This window comes from Nerophis ophidion, linkage group LG26 (assembly GCF_033978795.1).
Source record: "Nerophis ophidion isolate RoL-2023_Sa linkage group LG26, RoL_Noph_v1.0, whole genome shotgun sequence".
Taxonomy (NCBI): domain Eukaryota; kingdom Metazoa; phylum Chordata; class Actinopteri; order Syngnathiformes; family Syngnathidae; genus Nerophis; species Nerophis ophidion.
Window position 1 is genome coordinate 17,993,447 of NC_084636.1, and position 27,808 is coordinate 18,021,254.

Below are 27,808 nucleotides of genomic sequence, written 5' to 3' on the forward strand. Positions count from 1 at the left end.
TGATCTCGCGTTGTTCACCAAATCATACAAAAAAGCGCAACCCAACAACACTTTACAGAACATCCACCTGGAAAACAAGCGGATCACAACCGAACTGGATATTGAGGACAGGGTGGACGCCAAAGCCAACAAAGAAGCCTTCATCACATTGAAGGACCACAAACCCAACTTCGCAAATAACCCCACATGCCGACTAATAAACCCAACTAAATCTGAAATAGGAAAAATCAGCAAAATAATCCTGGACAGAATCAACACAAAAATCAAGGACAAAACACAACTCAACCAATGGAGAAATACAGCAGCAGTAATCAAATGGTTTAACAACATCCAAGACAAACAACAACACAACTTTATCTCCTTTGACATCGAAGAATTTTACCCTTCCATCACGCAAGACCTACTGACCCAAGCACTAAACTTCGCCTCGGACTACGACTCAATCACAGGCAACGAAAGAAACATCATCATCCACGCAAAGAACTCCATACTCATCCGCAACGGTACACCATGGCAAAAAAAGAACAATTCAACATTTGACGTTATTATGGGGAGTTTTGACTGAGCAGAAACGTGTGAACTCGTTGGGAGTTTCCTCCTCTGCCAGCTTGCTAGCCTCAACCTGAACCTTGGTATTTACCGTAATGACGGACTGGCAGTGTGCCGTGCCTCGCCAAGGAGCAGCGAGAACACCAAGAAGCGCATATGCCAAATCTTCAAAGAAAACGGCCTATGGATCACGATTGAAGCCAACAAGCAAACCGTCAACTTCCTTGACGTCACTTTCAACCTAAGAAATAATAGCTTACGAACCATTCACGAAACCCAACACAGCACTCCAATAGGTGCACCATGACAGCAACCACCCACCCACCACCACGAAAAGAATACCTACCGGAATTAATAAAAGGCTATCGATGCTGTCATTTAGCAAAGCCGAATTCGACCAAGCAACCCCCCCGTGCCTGAAAGCACTTGATGAAAGCGGATACAACTTCACCCTCACCTATGAACCCACGCCAGGAAACCAACCAAAAAAGAGCAGAAAACGAAACAACATCATCTGGTACAATCCGCCATTCAGCAAAAACGTCTCAACCAATATCCGCCACAAGTTCCTCACTCTGATCGACAAACACTTCCCCAAAGGCCACACCCTAAGAAAAATATTCAACAACAACAACATTAAATTGAGCTACAGCTGTATGAATAACATACAACAAATCATTTCAAACCATAACAAAGCAATTGCAAAAGGACTGCCTACCCCCAGACTAAACGAATCTGAAACCAATAAGGAATGTAACTGTCGCAAGAAACCTGATTGCCCTCTCAACGGAGGGTGCTTAGAGACAAAAGTCGTTTACCAAGCAAAGGTAACACGCAAGGACATTAACACATCCGACACGTACGTAGGATTAACCGAAGGAGCGTTCAAAACAAGATGAAATAATCACAACGCCTCCTTTAGAAACCAGACTTTGCGGAATTCTACAGAACTTAGCAAACACATTTGGAACCTCAAAGACAATAATGTTGAATATTCAATAACATGGCAAATTCTTGCATCCAGCATACCTTACAACAGTGGTAATAAAAGATGCAACCTATGCTTAAAAGAGAAACTGTTTATTATATATCATCCAGATCTATCATCCCTCAACAAGCGCAGTGAAATCATTTCAAAATGCCGTCACAGACGGAAACACCTCCTAGGTAACACATGAGCCAATCACTACGCCCCTACGCCTGCCTGTACCCACCCACTCTGTGCCCTATATAAACCATTGTATGTGAATGCTTCCATTAAAATCTCCTGATGATTGAGGGAACCCCTCATGAAATAGTTCTGTAGAGATGAAGTAGTCTTGTGATTTTCCCACACCTACATATATACATATATATATATATATATATATATATATATATGTATATATATATATATATATATATATATATATGCTGGACTCTTGACAAGAACAAGAAAGTTTGATCACATTACGCCTGTACTGGCTCACCTGCACTGGCTTCCTGTGCACTTAAGATGTGACTTTAAGGTTTTACTACTTGCGTATAAAATACTACCCGGTCTAGCTCCATCCTATCTTGCCGATTGTATTGTACCATATGTCCCGGCAAGAAATCTGCGTTCAAAGGACTCCGGCTTATTAGTGATTCCCGAAGCCCAAAAAAAGTCTGCGGGCTATAGAGCGTTTTCATTTCGGGCTCCAGTACTCTGGAATGCCCTCCCGGTAACAGTTCGAGATGCCACCCCAGTAGAAGCATTTAAGTCTCACCTTAAAACTCATTTGTATACTCTAGCCTTTAAATAGACTCCCTTTTTAGACCAGTTGATCTGCCGTTTCTTTTCTTTTACTCCTATGTCCCACTCTCCCTTGTGGAGGGGGTCCGGTCTGATCCGGTGGCCATGTACTGCTTCCCTGTGTATCGGCTGGGGACATCTCTGCGCTGCTGATCCGCCTCCGCTTGGGATGTTTTCCTGCTGGCTCCGCTGTGAACGGGACTCACGCTGCTGTGTTGGATCCGCTTTGGACTGGACTCTCGCGACTGTGTTGGATCCATTATGGATTGAACTTTCACAGTATCATGTTAGACCCGCTCGACATACATTGCTTTCGTCCTCTCCAAGGTTATTAGTCATCATTGTCACCGACGTCCCACTGGGTTATCATTGTCACCGACGTCCCACTGGGTTATCATTGTCACCGACGTCCCACTGGGTTATCATTGTCACCGACGTCCCACTGGGTGTGAGTTTTCCTTGCCCTTATGTGGGCCTACCGAGGATGTCGTAGTGGTTTGTGTTGTGGTTTGTGCAGCCCTTTGAGACACTAGTGATTTAGGGTTACATAAGTAAATATTGATTGATATATATGTATATGTGTGTGTGTGTGTATGTATGTATGTGTAACCTATTTTTATGGTTTTGCCTCTTTGTGATGTTAAGTTCCTGATATACAGTATATGCATTGAGCTCTTATTTTGAAGGTAAAAAGAACGGAAATGATGTCATCTTGTGGCGGAGCAGGTTTTTGAAAAGGAACGAAAATAAAGTGGTCCTCGTGTGAAACTGGAGCCTCCGTGTTCGTTATTTTGTAGTGTGATTCAGTATAGGCGACTTATATAAACCCTGCGGTGGAATATAGGTCCCGCAAAAGAAAGAGAAATAAACTGAAACTGAACTGAACTGAACAGTTTAAAATTCGGCGGAACTATTTTTTTTCCTAGTTGCTGTTTGAGGTCGGGCTGTGCGATGATCGGACGAATAACGGACAAAACGCAGAAATGAATCCGACTGTTAAGAATTCATAACATTAGCCTTTTAAACAACACAATAACTGACACTATAAACACGCGCAAATCGGATCGATACTTTGTCTTCCTTTTTGACCACATTCCTGGAAATCCACGCCACTTTTCGTTTCGAACTACCAAGCAGTGACAAGAAAAACAATGGCTTCCAGGTCGCCGTCGTCCTCTCCGGACACTGCGACGGGTTCAGGTACCGACCCGGCTCGGCCCGACACTGGGGAACCCCTCGGCGGAGCGGGCTCGGACTCGGACTCGGACTTGGGTTTGGATAAATTTGACTGCTGTGGCATGGAGAGTGGTGACCGCCTGCAGGGCGAGGAGTTGGTGCAGGAGTTCGAGTCTGCAGCCGACCGTGTTGCAGATTTGGTTCAGATAGCAAGTAGGGACCAGCTACTGTATCTTTATGCACGCTTCAAACAGGCGAGTATTGCATTCAAAACCCCTATTAATTAGCACCATGAAAGGATCAAATACTGTCAATGACAATGTTTCGTTGTTGAATGACCATGTGAACCATTTCAAATTTCTGTTTGATAGGTCAAAGTGGGGAAATGCAATACACAAAAGCCAGGATTCTTTGACTTTGAAGGTCAAAGGAAATGGTATGTAACTTTGCTCTTTCTGTCCCTAAAGCAAGTGGTTAAAGGCCTACTGAAATGAGATTTTCTTATTTAAACGGGGATAGCAGGTCCATTCTATGTGTCATACCTGATAATTTCGCGATATTGCCATATTTCTGCTGAAAGGATTTAGTAGAGAACATCGCAGATAAAGTTCGCAACTTTTGGTCGCTAATAAAAAAGCCTCGCCTATACCGGAAGTAGCAGACGATGTGCGCGTGGCGTCACTGGTTGTAGAGCTCCTCACATTGTTTACAATCATGGCCACCAGCAGCTAGAGCGATTCGGACTGAATAAGCGACGATTTCCCCATTAATTTAAGTGAGGATAGTGAGAGTGAAGGACTAGAAGAAAAAAAAAACAATTAAAAAAGATGAGGGCAGTGGGAGTGATTCAATTTGTTATTAGACACATTTACTAGGATAATTTGGGAAAATCCCTTATCTGCTTATTGTGTTACTAGTGTTTTAGTAAGATTATAAAGTCATACCTGAAAGTCGGAGGGGTGTGTTGACCGCCAGTGTCTCTGCCATGGAGGAGCCAAGAAAGTCGCAGCTGCCTCTTTAACAGCTGCAGGAAGAACAACACAGGCTCCGCTCATGTTCACGGTAAGAGCCAACTTATTACCACAATTTTCTCACCGAAACCTGCCGGTTGACATGTGGTAGGGAAACATGTTCGCTTGACCACTCAGTTCCATATTAAAGCTCCACAACAAACAAAGAAACACTGGCTGTGTTAGTGTTGCTACAGCCGGCCGAAATACACCGCTTTCCACCAACAGCATTCTTCTTTGTAGTATCCATTATTAATTGAACAAATTGCAAAAGATTCAGCAACACAGATATCCAGAATACTGTGTAATTATCAATCAATCAATCAATCAATGTTTATTTATATAGCCCTAAATCACAAATGTCTCAAAGGACTATACAAACCATTACGACTACGACATCCTCGGAAGAACCCACAAAATTATGCGATTAAATCTGGGATAAAATGTCCGCTACAACCAATAACGTCACAAGCACGCATCAACATAAGCGTCATCATTCCGCGACGTTTTCAACAGGACACTTCGCGGGAAATGTAAATTTGCAATTTAGTAAACTATAAAGGCCGTATTGGCATGTGTTGCAATGTTAATATTTCATCATTGATGTATAAATATAATAAATATCAGATTGCGTGGTCGGTAGTTGTGGGTTTCAGTAGGCCTTTAAGGAAATACAAATAGACAGATTAGGCATTGAAAGTAGAGATGTCCGATAATAGCTTCTTTGCCGATATCTGATACCGTCCAACATTTAATTACCGATTCCGATATCAACAGATACCGATATATACAGTCGTGGAATTAACACATTATTATGCCTAATTTTGATGTGATGCCCAGCTGGATGCATTAAACAATGTAACAAGGTTTTTCAAAATAAATCAACATGGCACTGCCATATATATTATTGAAGTCACAAAGTGCATTATTTTTTTAAAACATGCCTCAAAACAGCAGCTTGGAATTTGGGACATACCACCCTGGAGAGAGCATGAGTAGGTTGAGGTGGGCTGGTTTTTGTGTATATTGTAGCCCTGGAAGAGTTAGTGCTGCAAGGGTATCTGGGTATTTGTTCTGCTGTGTTTATGTTGTGTTTCGGTGCGGCTGTTCTCCCGAAATGTGTTTGTCATTCTTGTTTGGTGTGGGTTCAGAGTGTAGCGCATATTTGTAACAGTGTTAAATAGGGGTGTGGGAAAAAATTGATTCGAATTTGAATCACGATTTTCATGTTGTGCGATTCAGAATCGATTGTCATTTTTTTAAAAATCGAATTTTATTTTTTATTTTTTTTAAATCAATTTAACAAAACAATACACAGCAATACCCTATCAACGCAATCCAATTCCAAAACCAAACCTGACCCAGCAACACTCAGAACTGCAATAAACAGAGCAATTGAGAGAAGACACAAACACGACACAGAACAAACCAAAAGTAGTGAAACAAAAATGAATATTATAAACAACAGTATCAATATTAGTTATAATTTCAGCATAGCAGTGATTAAAAATCCCTCATTGACATTATCATTAGACATTTATAAAAATAAAAAAAAAAGAACAATAGTGTCACAGTGGCTTACACTTGCATTGCATCTCATAAGCTTGACAACACACTGTGTCCAATATTTTCACAAAGATAAAATAAGTCATATTTTTGGATCGTTTAATAGTTAAAACAAATTTACATTATTGCAATCAGTTGATAAAACATTGTCCTTTACAATTATAAAAGCTTTTTACAAAAATCTACTCCTCTGCTTTCATGTCAGCAGACTGGGGTATATCCTGCTGAAATCCTATGTATTGAATGAACAGAGAATCCTTTTGAACCGGGAAAAAATCGTATTTGAATCGAGAATCGTGTTGAATTGGAAAAAAAAATAGATTTTGAATCGAATCGTGAACCAAATAATTTATATTGAATCGAATCGTGGGACACCCAAAGATTCGCAGCCCTAGTGTTAAAGTTGTTTATACCACCCTCAGTGTGACTTGTATGGCTGTTGACCAAGTATGCTTGCATTCACTTGTGTGTGTGAAAAGCCGCAGGTATTATGTGATTGGGCTGTCACGCAAAGGCTGTGCCTTTAAGGTTTATTGGCGCTCTGAACTTTTCCCTGCGTCCGTGTACCAATCCGTACAGCGGCGTTTTAAAAAGTCATGAATTTTACTTTTTTAAACCGATACCAATAATTTTCGATATAATATTTTAAAGCATTTATCGGCCGATAATATCGTCAGCCCGACATTATCGGACATCTCTAATTGAAAGTGTAAAATAAATCAAATAAATGCCGATAATATCGGCAGCCCGACATTATCGGACATCTCTAATTGAAAGTGTAAAAAAAAAACAAAGTTTTGAGTGTAATAAGTGATGATAAAATGATAGGGGTGTAACGGTACACAAAAATTTCGGTTCGGTTCATTTTCGGTACAGTAAGAAAACAACAAAATATAAATTTTTTGGTTATTTATTTATTTGTAAACAATGGCTTTATCCTTTTAACATTGGGAACACTATAATAATTATGCCCACTTTAATCCACATTAAACTGCCCCAAGTTGTTGCTTTAATTAAATAAAATGACAAAACCTTTCTTCTACATATAAAAAGTGAAACATTAAACAGTTTCAAGTCAACTCTTAATGCTTAATTTATTACAGCATTTGGGAAGCCTGTAGCTGACTTTTATTATGTAAATGTTATATTTGTATCAACATGTGATAGCAGGGACCCTGCCATTCACAATTAGGCTGCTACATTACTAATGATTCATGTAACTATTGCTGAAAAAATAGTAATATAGCAACACAATGGAGTTCAATGAAATAACAGACAGGGCTTTGCTGCCCCTAACACACACACACACACACACACACACTCGCACACGCGTACACACACGCACGCACGCACCTACGCACACACACATACACACACACTGCAAAATGAGCTAACGTTACGCTAAAAGCTGATTAGCCTTCACCTCAAGCCAGAACTGCGAGCGAGCTGAGCTGCAGTTTAAGTTTCTAGAAGGACAACGGGCTCATATTGATGTTTGTAATAGTTGTGACTGGGAAGTGTTTTTTTTGGGAAGTGAGTTCCCTCCGGGTACTCCGGCTTCCTCCCACCTCCAAAGACATGCACCTGGGGATAGGTTGATTGGCAACACTAAATTGGCCCTAGTGTGTGAATGTGAGTGTGAATGTTGTCTGACTATCTGTGTTGGCCCTGCGATGTGGTGGCGACTTGTCCAGAGTGTACCCTGCCTACCGCCCGAATGCAGCTGAGATAGGCTCCAGCAGCCCCCGCGACCCCAAAAGGGACAAGCGGTAGAAAATGGATGGATGGATGTAATAAACAAAAATCACTCTTTGCAAGTGTTGCCATATCCGAGTTACTGTGTAGAAACATGGGAACGTAAGTACAAAAGTACAATACATTTACTATCTGTACTACAAAAGAGGTCAGTTACAAAAATACATGATGTTGGATATTGAGAACACGCAAACCCTTTATTTATTAAATCGAAAAAAAATTTGATGATATAGTGAATTTGCAATCAGATAAAATTATGCACAAAGCAAACTACAACCTGCTGTTAATGTAACCTCAGAGAAAATGTCATTTGAAGCAATTGCATGCACATGCATTGCTTAAGACCTTTACTATTTCACTATATGGAATTTAATGGTGGCATGGACTAAGCAAAGAAGTCAGAGTACTAAAATGATCCAGTTTAAGGAATTGTTGCAACTCAAAGTGTTTACGAAGTACAAGAACCATGATAAGCATTGTGAACTTATTGAAAATGGAATAATTGTATCCAGTCATTGAAAACGGAATAATCGTATCCATCTCACTATGTCAATCACAACTTATTTATTTATTTGAGGAAATTGTGCACAAATTGTGAACAGAAAGTGCACAAATGTGTTTGTAATTGAAATTGAAAATTGGTAGGATTAAATAAGCACTGCTTCTTCCTACTGCTTTTCAAACATATTGAAAAGAGATACTGGACATTGTAAGATATCATGTTGGAACTATATGCATGTTCAAAATAAACTTAATCATCAATCTATTTTCTACACTTGTCCCTGTCGGGGTCGCGGTTGCTGGAGCCTATTCCAGCTGCATTCGGGCCGAAGGCGGTGTACACCCTAGACAAGTCGCCATGTCATCGCAGGGCAAACACAGATATATTTAAACCGTAAACCCATCCATCCATCCATCCATTTTCTACCGCTTATTCCCTTTGGGGTCGCGGGGGGCGCTGGTGCCTATCTCAGCTGCATTCGGGCGGAAGGCGGGGTACACCCTGGACAAGTCGCCACGTCATCGCAGGGCCAACACAGATATATTTAAACCGTAAACCATTAAACCAAAATGGCTGTCTACAACTGTCAACTAGATACTTGCTTATGCGAGATTTTGTAAGGTATTTGTAATTTAAGGGTGTGATCTTAAACATCCATCCATTTTCTATACATCAGTTGGCCCGCCGTGTAATTTCATTTGGCCCTTGAGGTAATATCAAATTAAGATTAGAGCTGGCCCGCCGGTATTATACAGCGGCGATGCCTCTGTAACACTGCATTCACCGCTGATACTCAACCTTGCCAACCCTAACGATTTTCCCGGGAGACTCCCAAAGTTCAGTGCCCCTCTCGAAAATCTCCCGGGGCAACCATTCTTCCGAATTTCTCCCGATTTTCACCCGGACAACAATATTGGGGGCGTGCCTTGAAGTCACTGCCTTTAGCGTCCTCTACAGCCTGTCGTCATTTCCACCATACAAACAACGTGCCGGCCCAGTCACATAATATACAGTATGCGGCTTTAACACACACAAGTGAATGCTAGGATACTTGATGAACAGCCATAAGGGTCACACTGAGGGTGGCCGTATAAACAACTTTACACTTTTACAAATATGCGCCACACTGTGAAGCCACACCAAACAAGAATGACAAACACATTTAGGGAGAACATCTGCACCGTAGCACAACATAAACTCAACAGAAGAAATACCCAGGATCCCTTGCAGCACTAACTCTTCCGGGACGTTACAATATACACCCCTGCTACCACCAAACCACGCTCCCCCCCCAATTTTTATTAAAATTTTATTTGATATGCCATTGATATTTTTTAATCATTATTATTATAACTTGAAACTCAATTTTGCATTTGACTATAAAGTTATATAAGCCTTGCTTGTTTAATATTCAATGCAAAACTTGTTTGGGTCCCTATTAAAAGGTTAATTTGTTCAACCTTGGCCCGCGGCTTTGTTCAGTTTTAAATTTTGGCCTACTCTGTATTTGAGTTTGACACCCCTGCTATACATCTTGCTGTCATTAAACTCACTAGGGAGCTGGAGCCTATCTCAACTGACCTTAGGTGAGAGCCAGTGTATATTCCAGACTGGTCGTCAGTTAATCACAAGACACATATTGATACAGTAGGTTGCAGGCCACATCGCGTCAATTTGTTGTTACCTTGGACTTATGCAATTGAGTAGCAGAAAGGCAAGTGAAAGCAAAGCAAACATTCTGCATAAGTACACTGTTCTCTCCAGTAGAAGAATTTGGGGAAAAAACATTCAAAAGTTCCTTAGATACCCCATTATAGAGGAGAAAAGATAAACAAACTATAGAGAAAGGTAATTTCTGTGCTAAACCGGATGTTTTCGTTGAGGGGAGCCGAGTTGACAATACAATCAGGTTTGCAGTGCCGACTTAAGCAATGTCTTTGTATGTTGATGAATATATTTACTTTTCTTATTTGCCAACACTTACATATGAGCAGTTGTCTTCATCAAATTTCAACATGAAATGGATTTGCGTATCGTTATTATGCACAGATGATGCAATATTTGTCATCAATAAAACCTAAATAGTATTGAAACTAGCCTTAATATATATATACAGTACAGGCCAAAAGTTTGGACACACCATCTCCTCATCCTATGTGTTTTCTTTATTTTCGTGACTATTTACAATGAATGAACACGTAGAGTTATGTATTTTTTTTCTTTAAAAAAAAGGTGAAATAACTGAAAACACGTTTTATATTCTAGTTTCTTCAAAATAGCCACCCTTTGCTCTGATTACTGCTTTGCACACTCTTGGCATTCTCTCGGTGAGCTTCAAGCCCACCTGTGAAATGAAAACCATTTCAGGTTCCTCTAGAACACTGGTTCTCAAATGGGGGTACGCGTACCCCTAAGGGTACTTGAAGGTATTCCAAGTGGTATGTAAGATTTTTTTTTAAATATTATAAAAATAGCAACAGTTCAAAAATCCTTTATAAATATATTTATTGAATAATACTTCAACAAAATATGAATGTAAGTTCATCAGCTGTGAAAAAAAAAATACAACAATGCAATATTCAGTGTTGACAGCTAGATTTTCTTGTGGACATGTTCCATAAATATTGATGTTAAAGATTTCTTTTTTTGTTAAGAAATGTTTAGAATTAAGTTCATGAATCCAGATGGATCTCTATTACAATCCCCAAAGAGGGCACTTTAAGTTAATGATTACTTCTGTGTAGAAATCTTTATTTATAATTGAATCACTTGTTTTTTTTTTCTGCAAGTTTTTACTCATTTTTATGTTTTTTTCCCAAATAGTTCAAGAAAGACCACTACAAATGAGCAATATTTTGCACTGTTATACAATTTAATAAATCAGAAACGGATGACATAGTGCTGTATTTTACTTCTTTATCTCTTTTTTTTCAACCAAAAATTCTTTGCTCTGATTAGGGGGTACTTGAAATAAAAAAATGTTCACAGGTGGTAGGTACATCACTGAAAAAAGGTTGAGAACCACTGCTCTAGAAAATGGATGGATCGGCATTCATCAACCCCATTGAAATACGCTAATAATCTCTCCACAAATAAGTCCAACATTTTCTATCTGTCATGGCTTGAGTTGTGGACCCTCTAGTTGTGCCTCCCTACTTCTCTTTTTCAACTCCTTGCAAATGTAGAAGGAAGTCTCGGTGACCGGTTTTAAAAGTCCACTCTGTTAATGATTAATCTTTTAAATCTTGTGAAAAGTTTTCTTCTTAGAGCGGACCTATGAAGATTTTAACTTACTTAGTTTTAGATACCGGTAATATGTATTGGATATGCTTCTGTGTAAAATTTGCTCCACGTTCACATTTATATCATATTTTCTGGTGTTAGTCTCTGGAGACGTTCCCTTTAGAGTTCAATTGAACCCCTCCACACCTCACCATCTCCAAAAGTATCTCTTCAATAAGTAGCTTTACAAAAGTATCTACATTTTTCTTCTGAAAAGGCACACTGTTCAATAAAGACCTTTAAGACAAATGTCACCGCTATTTTTTTCCAGAAACGAATTGAATTTTATAGATTTAACAGTTATATTAGGTACACCTGCCGACTAATTTTGTACTGGTCCATGTAGACCAAGCCTGGGCAATTATTTTGACTTGAGAGCCACATTTAGAGAAAAAAATGTGTCTGGAGGCCGGTACATCTATTTTTAGGAACACTAATACAAAACCTCACAATAATGTCTGATTGAATTAACGTTATGACAGACCGCCATAAAAAAAACATAATGGAATTTTCCATTTTTCTATGAGCGATAAAACACTGAATATTGACAAAATATGAACGTCATACCCCCTTTTGATCGACTCATTTTACAATCAAGTGAAACGCAACAAAAATGCAACAAACAGTGAAATATGAATGCGAAGGGTACAAAATAAACCCACCTACAATATGATATATCACTAAGCTTTAGAACACTGTTGTGAAAATCTCCAATCCGTGTCCGGGGAAACACTTCCCACCCACACTGATTGGTGGCTCGTCTGAGCTGCTGTGACGTAGATTATCATAGTAACTAATTGGATGACCATAGTATCTGGTATATCATCCAAAAGTGCAGATTTCAACCATTGAAATACTTTGTATAGTTGAAGACTTACGGTCATTAGAAAACATCACTGCACATCATAATGGCAGCTACACTTTACATCTTAAAGATCTAAAAATAAATATTTGGGAATGTCCGGCGGGCCAGATTGAAAAGTTTAACGGACCACATGTGGCCCCCGGGCTATAATTTGCCCAGGTCTGATCTAGACAAAACAGTAAAATGCTGTGAAGAAAAATAGACACAAAAATATTAAATTAATAGTGGGTCTGTCAAAAAAATTAGTTAACTCATGTGATTAATTACAACAAATGATCACATTAATCATTTATCTATTATGCAGATTAATAACACAATGTATTTTGTCTGCACATGCTCCTCTACCTTAAATTGGAACTGCACTTTTTTTGGAATTGTGCATATTGTTCACAATCATTATGAAATACATGTTGACAGATTGTTTTTTAAAGCATTCTAACTTGTAAATAAAAGTCTTCTTACAGTGGAGCTAAGGGGATATTCTCTATTTCGCCCAAAAAATCCAATAAATAGCCATTCAAAAAAAACACCAACAATACTCCATTTACATTTCGTGAAATGAATATTAACCAAGTATGAGGGATATTGTTATTATAAGCGCTAACGCAGACAAACTATTTTTCGAGGTGCCGTGATCACTACCATGTGTCACTATGTTTACATCATAGAGTGGTCTGCTGCTATCTCGCTTTCTTGCTACCTGGAAGTTAATTGGCGATCATAAATCATGCATCTCACCTGGACAGAAGACGTCTGAGTAGGTATTCCGACAAGTTGGTACACTTTGACAGCCATTTGACCCAAAACCGGCAAGAACAACACAAAAAGACGCCTGGTTCCACCCACCCCCTTTCTTTGTGAGGATTATGAGTCATTGTTTACCTATATGGGAATATATCAACGTCCCATCAGTCGGCATCCTAATGACACTGGGAAACAGCAAGGGATGTTTTACTAAAGAGTGTATGGATCCAATCCACCATATTCAGCTATTTTTATTATTCTATATTCGGCTCTAAACCTTGGAATACATGAACATCTGTGCAGCTGGTGCTAAATGAACTTGTCCTCCAAGTAAAAAATCTAAATTGCCTCTGTAAGTCACATGGTTTGCAGTCAAGCAATAGCCTTACGACCCCTCTAACTCTCAATCATACCTATTAACAATTTAGAGTCACCAGTTAGCCTAATATGCATGTTTTTGGGATGTGGGAGGAAGCTGACGCACCCAGAGAAGTTACACACAAGCATGGGGAAAACATGCAAAAATCACCTAGATGTTATAATCCTGATTCAAACCCTTGATCTCTTGACTGTGCTGACATGCATTCTTGAACCTGTTCACTACAAAAACCAAACCATTTGTTTGTCTTCACTTAGTGTTTCTTCACAAGTCTGAAAGGTATACACTCACATAACAGCGAGAGTAATTACTTTATGGCCTGCCATTTTAGTTGATGAACAAACATGATCAATAATGATAATATGCATTTCTTTCATTACAGGCAAGCCTGGAAGCAGCTTGGTGACATGGAGGTGGAGCAAGCAATGCAAGAATACATTTCCTGTGTGAACGTATTAGACTCTGAAGGCAGCCAGAGGGTAATAACCATTTTAACTCAAAGTAGAGTGTTATCGCTGACGTCCATATTTGTTGTTTTCGTGGTTATTCAAATTTATCACTGGATGAGCTGCAAATCAATTAGACAATATTGTGGGAAATAACCTACATTGCATAGCATACTGTATAGGCCAAAATTTTGGACACACCTTCTCATTGTCACGTCTTTGGGTTCATGTTTTGTTTTAGTCATGTTCGGTTTTGTTTTTTGGACATTCAGTTCTTGTTCCTGTACTTCCTTGTTTTTCTTATTACCATAGCAACTCATTAGTTTTCACCTTGTCCTCATGTCTCACACCTGTTTGTAATTATCATTATTTAAACCGGAAGTTGCCAGGAAGTCATCCTGGCGACTTTATTCCTCAACTGCCTTCATGCCATGCCATTGCTGTTTATTCTTTGCCCATAATTTCCCTCCTGCTCATGCTAAGTAAGTTTTTAATTTTGTTACGTCACAGTTGTTGAGTTTTGTTTTTGTCTATAGTCATGCCATAGTGCTAGTTTTGTTTTCTAGTCAAGTTTGTTCTCCTCCCTCGTGTGCGCCTTTTGTTTGCTTCCTTTGTTTGTAGTTTGTTAGTATAAATAAATATGTACTTACATTCACGTCTGGCTCGTGCCAATTTTCCTTTGCATCGGAAAAACAATCCTCGCCCAAGTCATAGTCCAAGTCCTGACACTCATTCAATGCGTTTTCTTTGATTTTCATGACTTTACATTGTAGATTGTCACTGAAGGCATCAAAACTATGAATGAACACATCTGGAGTTATGTACTTAACAAACAAGGTGAAATAACTGAAAACATGTTTTATAATTGTAGTTTCTTCAAAATAGCCACCTTTTGCTCTGATTACTTTTTTGCACACTTTTGGCATTCTCTCGATGAGGTGGTCACCTTAAAGGGTTTTCACTTCACAGGTGTGCTTGAAGCTCATTGAAAGAATGGCAAGAGTGTGCAAAGCAGTAATCAGAGCAAAAGGGTGGCTATTTTGAAGAAACTAGAATATAAAACATGTTTTCAGTTATTTCACCTTTTTTTTTGTTAAGTACACAACTCCACATTTTCATAGTTTTGATGCCTTCAGTCATGAAAATAAAGAAAACGCATTAAATGAGGAGAAGTTATGTCCAAACTTGTGGCCTGTACTGTATATAAGTATGTGTTCACATAGCCAGATCCATATAAATTTGCTGTCAAACCTTACCTATTAGGACCTAATGTTTCATAATTAATTTGATTTCTCCAAAATAAAATAAGTGACAAGATGGCAACACACCTAATGTTTTATCACTTTTAAATAAAATAAAATCTAATACAGTATAATAATAATGCAGTTCCCGTCTGTTTCCCTTAGATGGCAGTATCAGTTCTATATCCAGAGGTTCTCTATAAATGCATAAGAAAGGATACCATCTGTAAGACTGTTACTGTATCATTGGTTGTTGTTTTTAACAACACCAGGAGTTGTCAGCGAAAAGTCTTCAGTGTAATGTGATACAACTGTTTTGCTGTTGTGTTGCCTGACAGGCTTTTAATTGGGACAGCTGCTGATGCTTTCAGTCACAATACACAACTCTCTGCACAGTGAGCACTCATTTGAACGGTGGTTGTTTTGAAACATATGATAATGAAAGTCATTTTTTTAATACAAAAGCATTGAAATAGCCTCATTTTGACCAGACTCGGCAGTGAAATTATTTTATAATGGGACAGGAAGATTGCACTGGAGTGTGTTCAGTGTCAGATATCAAACTGATGCATCTGTAATTGCACAGTGTTCATTTTCAAGACAGCGTCCTGTTAAAAAAAAGTGTTATATACTAAATGTTAAACACACACACACAATTTAGTTGGGATAAAAAAATTATCAAAATAATTAAGATAACATTTTGGAAAACCTAATTTGGATTTTAATGAAGATTTCACACAAGGTAGAATTGTCATTAACATTTACTTGAAAAAAAAAAATATATATATATATATTTTTTAAATTTGTGGCGGCCGTAATTCTTTCGTGGCGGGCCGCCGCAAATAAATGAATGTGTGGGAAACCCTGGTGTCTATTCATCACCAATTTTTTATTTCTTTGCACCCCACTATGTCTGTACTGCCCCTCCTTTCCCCTTTATTTTGCCCCGCCATCCTCTTCAACCCACCACTGCTTTTCTTGCTAATTTGCGTCACTTTAATGACATCACTCTCATACACTTGACACATTCTTTTCTCTTCCAAGGCCAGTGGGGTGGCGGGCAATACTTGCTGACTATACTGCACCCCCATACACTATACCATAGAGGCAGCCGAGAGCACAAACCTGAAAAGAAGCTGATTGTATTACCACAGCATGCGCGTTATTTTGCAGGCATCGTTAAATAAGTAGGCGTGTATAGACAGAGAAACGGTGGGAGAATAATAGCCAGAAGTCAACCTTTGTTCCTGCCTCAATTGTTGAGCAGACACTGGCTTTATATTAGATTACATTGCAAGGGAGCAGGCAAGGCGCATCAGCGAATATTCTGTTTCACAAGTAAATTAGTTTGTCCCAAAAAGCCCACACACAATTCTTGCACTTGTCGTGTTTCTCCTGGATTTCTTTGAAATCCGATTTGTGTGACTTGCTTTTAAAGTTTAGTCGCCGAAGAATAGGATGTTGTCTGAGGAAAAAAAATAATATAATGAGGAATTCCATTAGAAAAATAGCATGTGCAGAGACCTCCACAAATTATAACAATCCCATTTGATTAGAGCCAAATTGTACCCACCTCCTGGGCAGGCCTCCATTTTGTCATTAGGACCTATGCATCTGCGGCGTCTTCAGTAATGCGGACGTTGTACCGATCCGTTGTGGTGAAGAAGGAGCTGAGCCGGAAGGCAAAGCTCTCAATTTACCGGTCGATCTACGTTCCCATCCTCACCTATGGTCATGAGCTTTGGGTCATGACCGAAAGGATAAGATCACGGGTACAAGCGGCCGAAATGAGTTTCCTCCGCCGTGTGGCGGGGCTCTCCCTTAGAGATAGGGTGAGAAGCTCTGCCATCCGGGAGGGACTCAAAGTAAAGCCGCTGCTCCTCCACATCGAGAGGAGCCAGATGAGGTGGTTCGGGCATCTGGTCAGGATGCAACCCGAACGCCTCCCTAGGGAGGTGTTTAGGGCACGTCCAACCGGTAGGAGGCCACGGGGAAGACCCAGGACACGTTGGGAAGACTATGTCTCCCGGCTGGCCTGGGAACGCCTCGGGATCCCCCGGGAAGAGCTAGACGAAGTGGCTGGGGAGAGGGAAGTCTGGGTTTCCCTGCTGAGGCTGTTGCCCCCGCGACCCGACCTCGGATAAGCGGAAGATGATGGATGGATGGATGGACCTATGCATTGTTCTCTAATAGTCTCAGGAATTTGTTGAAACATTATTAGGGTCATGCACAACATTTTGTGGCCAGTGATTTAATATTTTTGAGTTCTTCTGTTGTTCACTGACTAACAAACATTACTGGGTCTTATGCAGTACTGACCTTACTTGGTGAAAGTAACTAGTGGAACGTTTACAAGCAAAGTGCATAAAACATTTATTTTACAAAATCTTAGCTTAGTACACAAAACTATATGTACAGTGTCTCACAAAAGTTTCTGCAACCATTTCGATTACAGAATATCTTATGGGATAATATTATAGAAATTAAACTTTGATACAATTTACTGTGTACAGCTTGTAAACAATGTCGACTTAGTATTCCTAAAATTTACTGAAATTGACCCAAAAAGGCCATTATTGTCTAAATAGCTGGTGACACATGTTAGTCGCAACATAATTGTGCCTTGCCTACAGGTAAGTTAGCAACTTGATTTTGGACTGCATGAGTGTGGCAATGCAAAACTGGAGCTGCGGTTCATTGAAGGCAGCATGAATTCCACCTCAAACTTGTCATGACGTGGTGGTGACGAATCCCAAGATACAGAGATGGCAAGGTTGGTACAAAAAAACATGGGTTTAAGGTTAAAAAAAATGCAAGAAAAACACAAACCAGAAACCAGGAAACAGCAAACAGGAACAGGAGTCAGAATCCAGGGTATAGCTCACAGCATACAAGAAACAGTTAGTCCACAGCATACAACAAACAATACTCCAGCACTGACTGGAGGGCAAGGCAGGTCTAAATAGCAGTCTGATTGACATCAGGTGTGTCCAGGTGCCGATCAGTCGCAGTTGAGGGGAACAGCGCTAAGGGAGGCAAGCAGGAAACTAAACAAAAATAAGAGCGCTGATAGTAAATAAAACACAAACAGAGGGAAAACTAAAACATAACCAAAACTGTCAGTGACAAGCCTGACAAAACTGTGACATTCTAAAGCAAAACATTATTACCTCTCTTGAGAAACTTTTCCAACATGATAATTATCCCAGACACACCTCAAAGAAGACAAGTGGTATGCTGAGGTTGCTGAATTCGAGTGCGATGGACTGGCCTCCAGACCTGAACGTAATTGAGCTGAATACCTGTGGAATAATTTTAAGGTGAAGATCACTGGTGAAGCCATTCACCAGTGATGTTGTCAAAAAAATAATGTTTGAGACTTTTTTTCATCCGACAATGCGGAAATTATAACGTTTCAGTGCAGTTTGCATACAGCAAAATGTAGAAAACACAATAAATGAATAAAGGATAATAATAACACTGGTAACACCCACATTACAATTACCCTTACTGTACACCAAAGGATTACACTATATAAACCCATATTGCACACAAAAGATCATGTACACATAATAATAACAATAATATAATCTTTATACTGCACTTAGAGTGTACATATTGCGCACTAAAAATACTGTATACTATGTAGTATGTACAAATAATGAAACCCTACTCTAACACATATATTGCACATGGAGCGTACATTTTGCACACCAAGAAAAAAAAAATGATTACAGTATTTACATATAGTGAAGTGTGAAGTATATTTATATAGCGCTTTTCTCAAGTGACCCAAAGCGCTTTACATAGTGACACCCAATATCTAAGTTACATTTAAACCAGTGTGGGTGGCACTGGGAGCAGGTGGGTAAAGTGTCTTGCCCAAGGACACAACGACAGTAACTAGGATGGCACAAGCGGGAATCGAACCTGCAACCCTCAAGTTGCTGGCACGGCCACTCTATCAACCGAGCTATGCCGCCCCTCCATATGTGTATTATGGAGTCTTATGGCTGTATGTGGAAATGATCTGCAGTTGCGCTCCTTCTTGCACTGTGGATGTTTGTGCTTGGAATGTGAGGGATTTGACTTAATGGATGTCCATTTAGCCTACATCCTCTGAGCAACCTCCTCAATGGTGTCCAGTGGGAAACCTAGGATAGTGCCAGCTCTCTCAATCTGCTTATTAAGTTTGTTTCTGTCTGATCGTGCTGCCCCTATACCGCAGCAAGCAATGTCCTAGAATAGCCCATAAACGACCACAGTTTCTTGAAAAGTGCGTTGCAGTGATAATCGAACACTGAAGGAACTCCTTGAGAGTTTCAATCACCGACTGATGCATAAGGAGTGGTCACCCAGGGTTCCGACTTCATGTGCAAGTCTAGTCCATTGGGAGACCAGCTCTTTGGGAGATCATCTTGAATGGAGACAAATCAGCAGCGCAGAGACATCACCAACTGATGGAGAGAGGAGTGGTCCATCCGGGCTCTCGACTTTGAACAGCTAGTGCTGTGGAGGCTGATCCGTGGTCACCTGAGAGGGGTGCAGAGCAGAAAAGAGAGGAAACAGATCAACTGGTCTAAAAAGGGGTCTATTTCAAGGCTAGAGTATACAAATTAGATTAAAGATGACACCTAAATGCTTCTACTGAGATAGCGTCTCTGACTGTTACCGGTAGGGAATTCCAGAGTACTGGAGCCCATAAGGAACACGTTTTAAAGCCTGCAGACTTTTTTGGGGCTCTGGGAATCACTAGTAAGCCGAAGTTCTTTGAACGCAGATTTCTAGCTGTACAATACAATCAGCAAGATAGGATGGAGCTAGGCAATTTAGTATTTTACACTTACGTAGTAAAACCTTAAAGTCACATCTTAAGTGCACAGGAAGCCAGTGCAGGTGAGTCAGTATAGGCGTAATATGGTCAAACTTTCTTGTTCTTGTCAAAAGTCTAGCAGCCGTATTTTTCGAAAATAATACGTTACAGTAATCGAGACGAGACGTAACGAAAGCATGAATAATGATCTCAGCGTCGGTGGTTGACAAAATGGGACAAATCTTTGCGCTATTACTGAGTAAAATGAAGGTTGTTTTAGTAACACTCTTAATGCGTGACTCAAATGAGAGAGTTGGGTCGGATATAATACCCAGATTCTTTACCAGGTCGCATTGTGTAATTGTTTGGTTGTCAAATTTTAATGTGGTATTATTATATAGGTACCGGTGTCTCGCAGGACCGACAATCAGCATTTCCGTTTTCTTCGCGTTAAGATGCAAAAAGTTGCTGGACAATCATTGTTTAATTTCATTTAGACACGCCTCCAGGTGACTACAATCTGTATAGCCCTTCTTGCACAGGGCGTTTAAAGTGTAAGTCCAGTTCAGTTTATTGTTGAGGTGAACAACTAGGTTTTTAAAAAAGGCCACTATACAGTATATATATGTCTTGATTCCTTAATCTTCATCGGTGTGGATGGTGGGGCTGGCCGCCAGAATTCAATCACAAGCTCATTTGCCTTACTGGTGTTTAAGTGCAAGTGATTACGTGATTATCGGTCAATGCCTCAGACACACAACCCACCACTGCAGAGTCGGTCGAGAACCTCTGCAGATGGCAGTGGTTGGAGTTGTCTGAGGTGTAGAGAGTGAACAGGTTGACCTATTTTCAAAGGATAGTGAATATCTATACTGTTTTCCAAACTATACAGACTACTCCAATGTGGACTCCCAGTTTCCTTTCATTTAGGTATGTAACAGTATGTAGTCATATTTAGATGTTCTGAGACGTAGCTTCCAGTTAGGTACATTTGTGCACTGACTTCCCAATCAGTCACATTTTAAGTGAGAGACAGGGAGTGTAAATTCCAAGTTGTGGTGCAATCACACACGCCTGTGGAGTGTGCCTAAAAGCGCTGGTAAAGGCAAGGTAATGCATGTAGGTGGACGAAATCAGTGCAACCCAGCCTTTGGTTAGCAGGAGTCATGAAATCCAGACCCGAGAGACCATCTATCATTGTTAATATTTCCTGTTCCTTAAAACTTTGTCTTGTGGCGAAATACGTGAACGAACAACTACTAGAGGGTAAACCAATCCCACCCAATCCACTTTATTTATATAGCACATTTAAACAACAAAAATGTTTCCAAAGTACTGCACAAAAATATTAAAAAAAGATTCAAATACTATCCTTAGCTCCACCAATGACTGAATAAAAAAAAAATATATATATATATACATATATATATACATATAAAACTAAATAAAATCATATAAAACCAATATAAAAACAATATAAAAATAAATATGATTAAAAACGGTTTTAAAAGGTAAAGCCAACAAAAAAAAAAAATAGAAATAAACATTTATAAAACACAGGACCACACAACTCACATAGGGTTAAAAGCCAGAGAATAAAAGTGGGTCTCAAGACGAGACCTAAAACACTCCACTGTGGGAGCAGTTCGAACATGGAGGGGCAGAGTGTTCAATAGCTTAGGGCCGACCACAGAGAAGGCTATGGTTTTAAGTCTCGTCTTAAATTAAAGTACCAATGATTGTCACACACACACTAGGTGTGGTGAAATTTGTCCTCTGGGAAGTGAGGAGAGCAGTGGGCAGCAGCGGTGCCGCGCCCGGGAATCATTTATGGTGATTTAACCCCCAATTCCAACCCTTGATGCTGAGTGCCAAACAGGGAGGCAATGGGTCCCATTTTTTTATAGTCTTTGGTATGACTCGGTTTGAACTCCCAACCTACCGATCTCAGAGCGGACACTCTAACCACTAGGCCACTGAGTAGGGTATTGGGCACCACGATTTGGAGCTGGCTCCCGGATAAAACAAAAGGTTAAGGGACAGAGGGTAAGACAAAAAGCACAATGCCAGTGTTGTTTAGTAGAGATTTCAAACAAGCTGGGAACAATTGATGCTACATTAATGCTGCTTTTGGAAATAATGAACATTCATTTACTAAAAGTAATAGAGTGTTGCACACTGTTTAAACTTTTATTGTTGCACCTTCACTTTATTTGTATTTTTTAATAAACGCTATAAACCAGGGATGCCTGATGCGTGGCCTGGGGCCATTTTGGCCCGCAGGTTGTTTTCCCGGACCAGAGTCTTGTTCTAAAAATAAAATTAATGGGATGTATCATTAGATAGCACACTAATTTGCTTTGTTGTCAATAACAAAAAGCTTGTCTATCTTATAATCTAGTAAAGTGGTTCTCAAATGGGAGTGCGCGTACCCCTGGGGGTACTTGAAGGTATGCCAAGGGGTACATGAGATTTTTTTTTAAATATTCTAAAAATAGAAACATTTCAAAAATCCTATATAAATATATTTATTGAATAATACTTAAACAAAATATGAATGTACGTTCATAAACTCTGAGGGGAAAAAAATACAACAATGCAAAATTCAGTGTTGACAGCTAGATTTTTTGGGGACATGTTCCATAAATATTGATGTTAAAGATTTATTTTTTTGTGAATAAATGTTTAGAATTAAGTTCATGAATCCAGATGGATCTCTATTACAATCCCCATATTTTATTTTTCAACATGTTTTTATTTATTTTTATATCCATCCATTTTCTACCGCTTATTCCCTTTGGGGTCACTGGTGCCTATCTCAGCTACAATCGGGCGGAAGGCGCGGTACACCCTGGACAAGTCGCCACCCCGTCTTTTTTCCAAATAGTTAAAAAAAGACCACTACAAATGAGCAATATTTTGCACTGTTATACCATTTATTAATTCAGAAACTGATGACATAGTGCTGTATTTTACTTCTTCATCTCTTTTTTTTTCACCAAAAATGTTTTGCTCTGAGTAGGTGGTACTTCAATTAAAAAAATGTTCACAGGGGTACATCACTGAAAAAAGGTTGGGAACCACTGATCTAGTATATTGATCTACATTAAATTGGTAAAATGTACAAAGGGCCCCCCCACATCCTTTAATTTGTCTGTATATTATATATATTTCTTCAAGTTTTAGTTCATTTTTTTACTTGAGAACTTTTGTTTATTGTAGTAATACTTACCAACAGGTTGCATTTTCTTGTTTTTATTAAAAAAAAAACATTAAACACAAAAGCTAAGCAGCCTTTTACTGTCACGAAATCAAGTGGCATTAAAACTAAGGTACCTTTATGTACTGAACTGTGATTGATTATGGAGTTATTTTTTAGTGTATTGTCCTTTGAGAAAATGTAACAAAATGGTTCCTAAAATGTATTTGGTGTGCTTACTTTCATGAGAGACTTAATTTCCACTGCATGGATGAAAATGTGATGTTTTAGTTTTAGCTACCATCCATCTATGGTCAATAATAATGTTTGTGTTTTTGTGTGACAGGAAAGCCGAGGAGCAGAGAGGAGAACGGGTTTCGGTGGTGCAGCGGTCAGTTCTTTGTACCAAGAGGAGACGATTAGGTATTACCATTACAAGTATACACAAACTACAGTACATGTGTTATGTACATATCTCACATTGTTCACCCATTAGGTTTTTTTTTACAAAAAATGTTAAAAGTCAGGAGGGTTGTGAGACTGATCCCTTAGTGCGCAGGTTGTATACCCTGCCATTGTTAACCACCTTTCTCATGCTGTGTTTGATTGCATTCAACAGAGCGTAACATACACTCTGATTTATGTTAATGGGATATTTCTCTCCTATTTTTGTTTGCCTTGCAGACTTACTCAAGCTTAAAAACTCATCTTCTTTTCAATTGGGATGAGGGGGTTATTTTGGCAATGAAATGACATTTGAGAATACTACAGATTTCCTTCTTTATAATTTGTGTGCAGTCTTTGGAGGCACCGGCCAGAGTCTCCCCTTTTAATTACGTTAGGATTGAAGGAAGTGGCGTGTGGGTTTATGGACGCATGGTGGGCGCAGCAGGGGCACACGGGAACATTTCCGTAACAATGAATCCTCAAAGGTAATAACCATGCCCGGTGCTCAAAGGTACACGCGCTGTTGTACGTCCCTGCCATTGCATTAGAATCCATGCAGAACCTGCCGGAACTGTCACAATCACTGCTCTGCTGCATTCAAATTCCGACTGCTTCACATACATACACACACTTCAATATTAAACAGCTATGCACCCATCACAGTTAATTGCATTGATTGCTCTTCACCTCACTGTGAGCAGTGTATGTGTTTGTGTGTATTGATAAAAGTACTATTGATTCTTACTGAACTGATCAGTGTGTGATTAAAGAGGCTTTGAACGCCATGTCTGTGAACACCATGCGTGTAATCCCTTCGACAGAACATGCTATGTTTTGTTGACTGGACTCTGACGGAAGCAAGCACTAAATTATTTTACTTCTATTTGCTATTTTAATTGTGTGTGTGTGCAAGTGGGGTTGTATGTGTGTGCCTGATTCCCCACTGTTTGGTCTGATCGATGAAATACATATTTGCCAGTACATCAGGCTGGACCGACACACGGTGCAAAAAAAACAGATGTTTTGATGACAAAGTAGCCTGTGACCTTCCCAGCATGCATTGCAGCACTACTGCTGTCATACTTCTTACAAAAGCCCCATTAATCATTAGTTTTTTCTGTGTGTATTTGTGTATTCTGTCACAGTGTAGGTTATAGACTACTGCACTCATATAAAAAGCTTTATTTTAGCTTTAGGATACATTATATTAAAGTGTGCATGGGCCAACCCTGTCTTACCATTGACAAAAGACTGATGAGCTGCCCTATTGATTAGTTGCCGGGGTAGACGGATGGCGACCACACATCAGGGACACTCAGGGTCACAGTGGCCATCAGGCAAAGGAAGGAAGTGGGCGTTTCCAATTGTGGGAAGTCATGAATATACATCATTGCTCTAATCAGGAATATGTAAATGGATGAGCTCATACATAACGTGGCGGTAATAAAAAGTGTAATGAGTTATTCATGATTCATCACAAGCTGATAGGCAGAGAGGGAGAGCTGTGGAGTAAGGTAAAAACACATTGCTAAAATGACACAAAAGGAGCGTCATTGTAAAACAAAACCTTTTTTGTCGACTTTTCCCATCAATATTTTGCATTAAATTATTATTCTGTCAATCAAACTCAGTCATTGTGGAACATCAATGAATCCATCCAATGCTTAGGAGACGGAAACTGCAACAGGCTGTTTTTAAAATGTTCCCTTACAAAATAAATCCTAGTATAGTAAATAGATCCATCCATCCATCCATTTTCTACCGCTTATTCCCTTTGGGGTCGCGGGGGGCGCTGGTGCCTAGATCAGCTACATTCGGGCGGAAGGCGGGGTACACCCTGGACAAGTCGCCACTTCATCGCAGGGCTAGTAAATATATTTTAAATTTAAAAAAAAACCCGAAGAAGATGCTTTTTGATCCCAAATCTGTGGGGGTTCACAACCCTATAATTATCCATGGGGAGAGAATGGAGCAGGTGTCCTCCTATAAGTACTTGGGTATTTGTTTTGATTCCCATTTAACTTGGGCCAACCAAGTTGTTCCCGTATTAACCAGCGCCTGCACTTTCTAAGGAGGCTCAGGGTCCACGGTGTGGAAAGCAATGTCATGATGTTGTTTTATAAGGCAAACATTGAATCCGTCATCCGTTATGGCATCTCCACATGGTTTGGAAATCTGTCTGTCAAACTCACAACCCAACTTCAAAACCTAATCAAGAGTGCTGGTAAAATAATTGGCATGCCCCTTGTTCCCTTCAAGAAATATTTGAGAAGACCGTGAGGAAGCAGGGTCTTAAAATCACCCGTGACCCACACCACATACTTCATAGTGAAATTGTGTTGATGCCAACGGTACAGAACAGCAACCTCCAAACTCAACAGGTATAGATTTTCCTTTGTCCCACTGACAATCAAAGCACTCAACAACACAAAACTACTGTAATAACCGGATGCAATAATAAGGAGTGCAGTATTGGGATAATGCAATACGGGAGTGTAATGTGTGATCTCATAACTTACTGATATACCTGCACACTGTTCACTGTCGTCACTGTCTTATCGGATGAACTGTATGTACGTATGTATGTATGTATGTATGTATGTATGTATGTATGTAAAACGCTGTGTCTTGATGTCCAAGACAAATTACTCCTCTGAGACAATAAAGCTAATTATTATTATTATTAATAAATAGCTGATTTATCACCCTGGATCCTTGCTAAGAAGGCCAAAGAGTGCGGGTTCATTTTTAAAAATGTTTTTATTGATTGATTACATTAGTTTCTTGATCAGTGTGGACACATTTTTCCAGAACATTTAGCTGCCAAGTAGACCAGATCTGGATGCAGATCTAGGCTAAATGGTTCTAAACAATATACATACAAAGCAATACAGTATATACATTTATCTAAACCGCAAAGGACAGTGCAATAACACAAGAGATTTTTTTTTCAAAGATTATGACCATTTAGTGTAAATGTACTGTACATATCTAAAGGTAACTTAAATTTTACAACTTTAAAAATGTTGCACAACTTCAAAATGTTTTGGTGGAAAATTAAATTAGTATATTTCACAGCACAGCATCAACAGAAGCAATGTTCCACTGTAATGGCGGTAGGAGCAGATTGCTCACCAAGTGGTAATACCAGCTCAGCGGCCTTGTGGTTAGAGCAGGTCTGGGCAATTATTTTGACTCGGGGGGGCAAATTTAAAGGAAAAATGTGTCTGGGGGCCGGTATATCTGTTTTAGGAACACTAATACATCCATCCATCCATTTTCTACTGCTTATTCTCTTTGGGGTCGCGGGGGGCGCTGGTGCCTATCTCAGCCTCAATCGGGCGGAAGGCGGTGTACACCCTGGACAAGTCGCCAACTCATCGCAGACACTAATACAAAATCTCACAATAATGTCTGATTGAATGCTAAAGACCTCCTTAAAAAACGGAATGGAATTAAAACATGTTTTACTGAATGAGACACCTAGAATGTACATGTGAATAAAGAATGTGGGATTTACAATAATAACTATAACGATAAAAAACGGAATATTGACAACATATGACATATTTTACAATCATGCGAAAACGCAACAAAAATGCAACACAGCGAAATATGAACGTGAAGGGTAAAAAAAAACCCCACCTACAATCTAATATATCACTAAGCTTTAGAACTTTCTAGTAAAAATCTACTTCCGCGTCTGTCCCTGACACCCGCATTTCAGGCTGGCCACACTGGAAACACTCCGTGGAAACGTTCCCCACCCACACTGCTTGGTGCCTGGAGCTACTGTGACTTAGATTACCATAGTAACTATTTTGATTACCATAGTAACTAGTTACTAGTATATCATGCGAAAGCACAACCATTGAAATACTTTGTAAAGTTCAATACGGTCATTTGAAAAAGTCACTGCATATTAAAATGGCAGTTACACTTTCCATCTTAGAGAGCTAAAAAAAATATTTGGGAATGTCCGTGGGCCGGATTAAAAAGCTTGACGGGCCGCATTTGGCCCCTGGGCCTTAATTTGCCCTGGTCTGGGTTAGAGTTTCCG

The 27,808-nt window shown here is 39.6% G+C and overlaps 1 protein-coding gene across 3 annotated transcripts in view; it reads left to right on the forward strand.

Moving 5' to 3' along the window:
* The first annotated feature begins 3,030 nt into the window (after window positions 1-3,030).
* acbd6 (acyl-CoA binding domain containing 6) overlaps window positions 3,031-27,808 on the forward strand; it is an 86,712-nt gene continuing 61,934 nt past the window's right edge. For 2 of the 3 annotated variants that reach the window (XM_061887994.1, XM_061887993.1), the window contains exons 1-4: window positions 3,031-3,753; window positions 3,871-3,935; window positions 13,985-14,081; window positions 23,648-23,724. In XM_061887994.1, the coding sequence (XP_061743978.1) occupies window positions 3,475-3,753; window positions 3,871-3,935; window positions 13,985-14,081; window positions 23,648-23,724 (518 nt within the window). In that variant the 5' untranslated portion in view covers window positions 3,031-3,474. The remainder of the gene's footprint in view (window positions 3,754-3,870; window positions 3,936-13,984; window positions 14,082-23,647; window positions 23,725-27,808) is intronic. The other variant, XM_061887992.1, reaches the window with a different exon arrangement.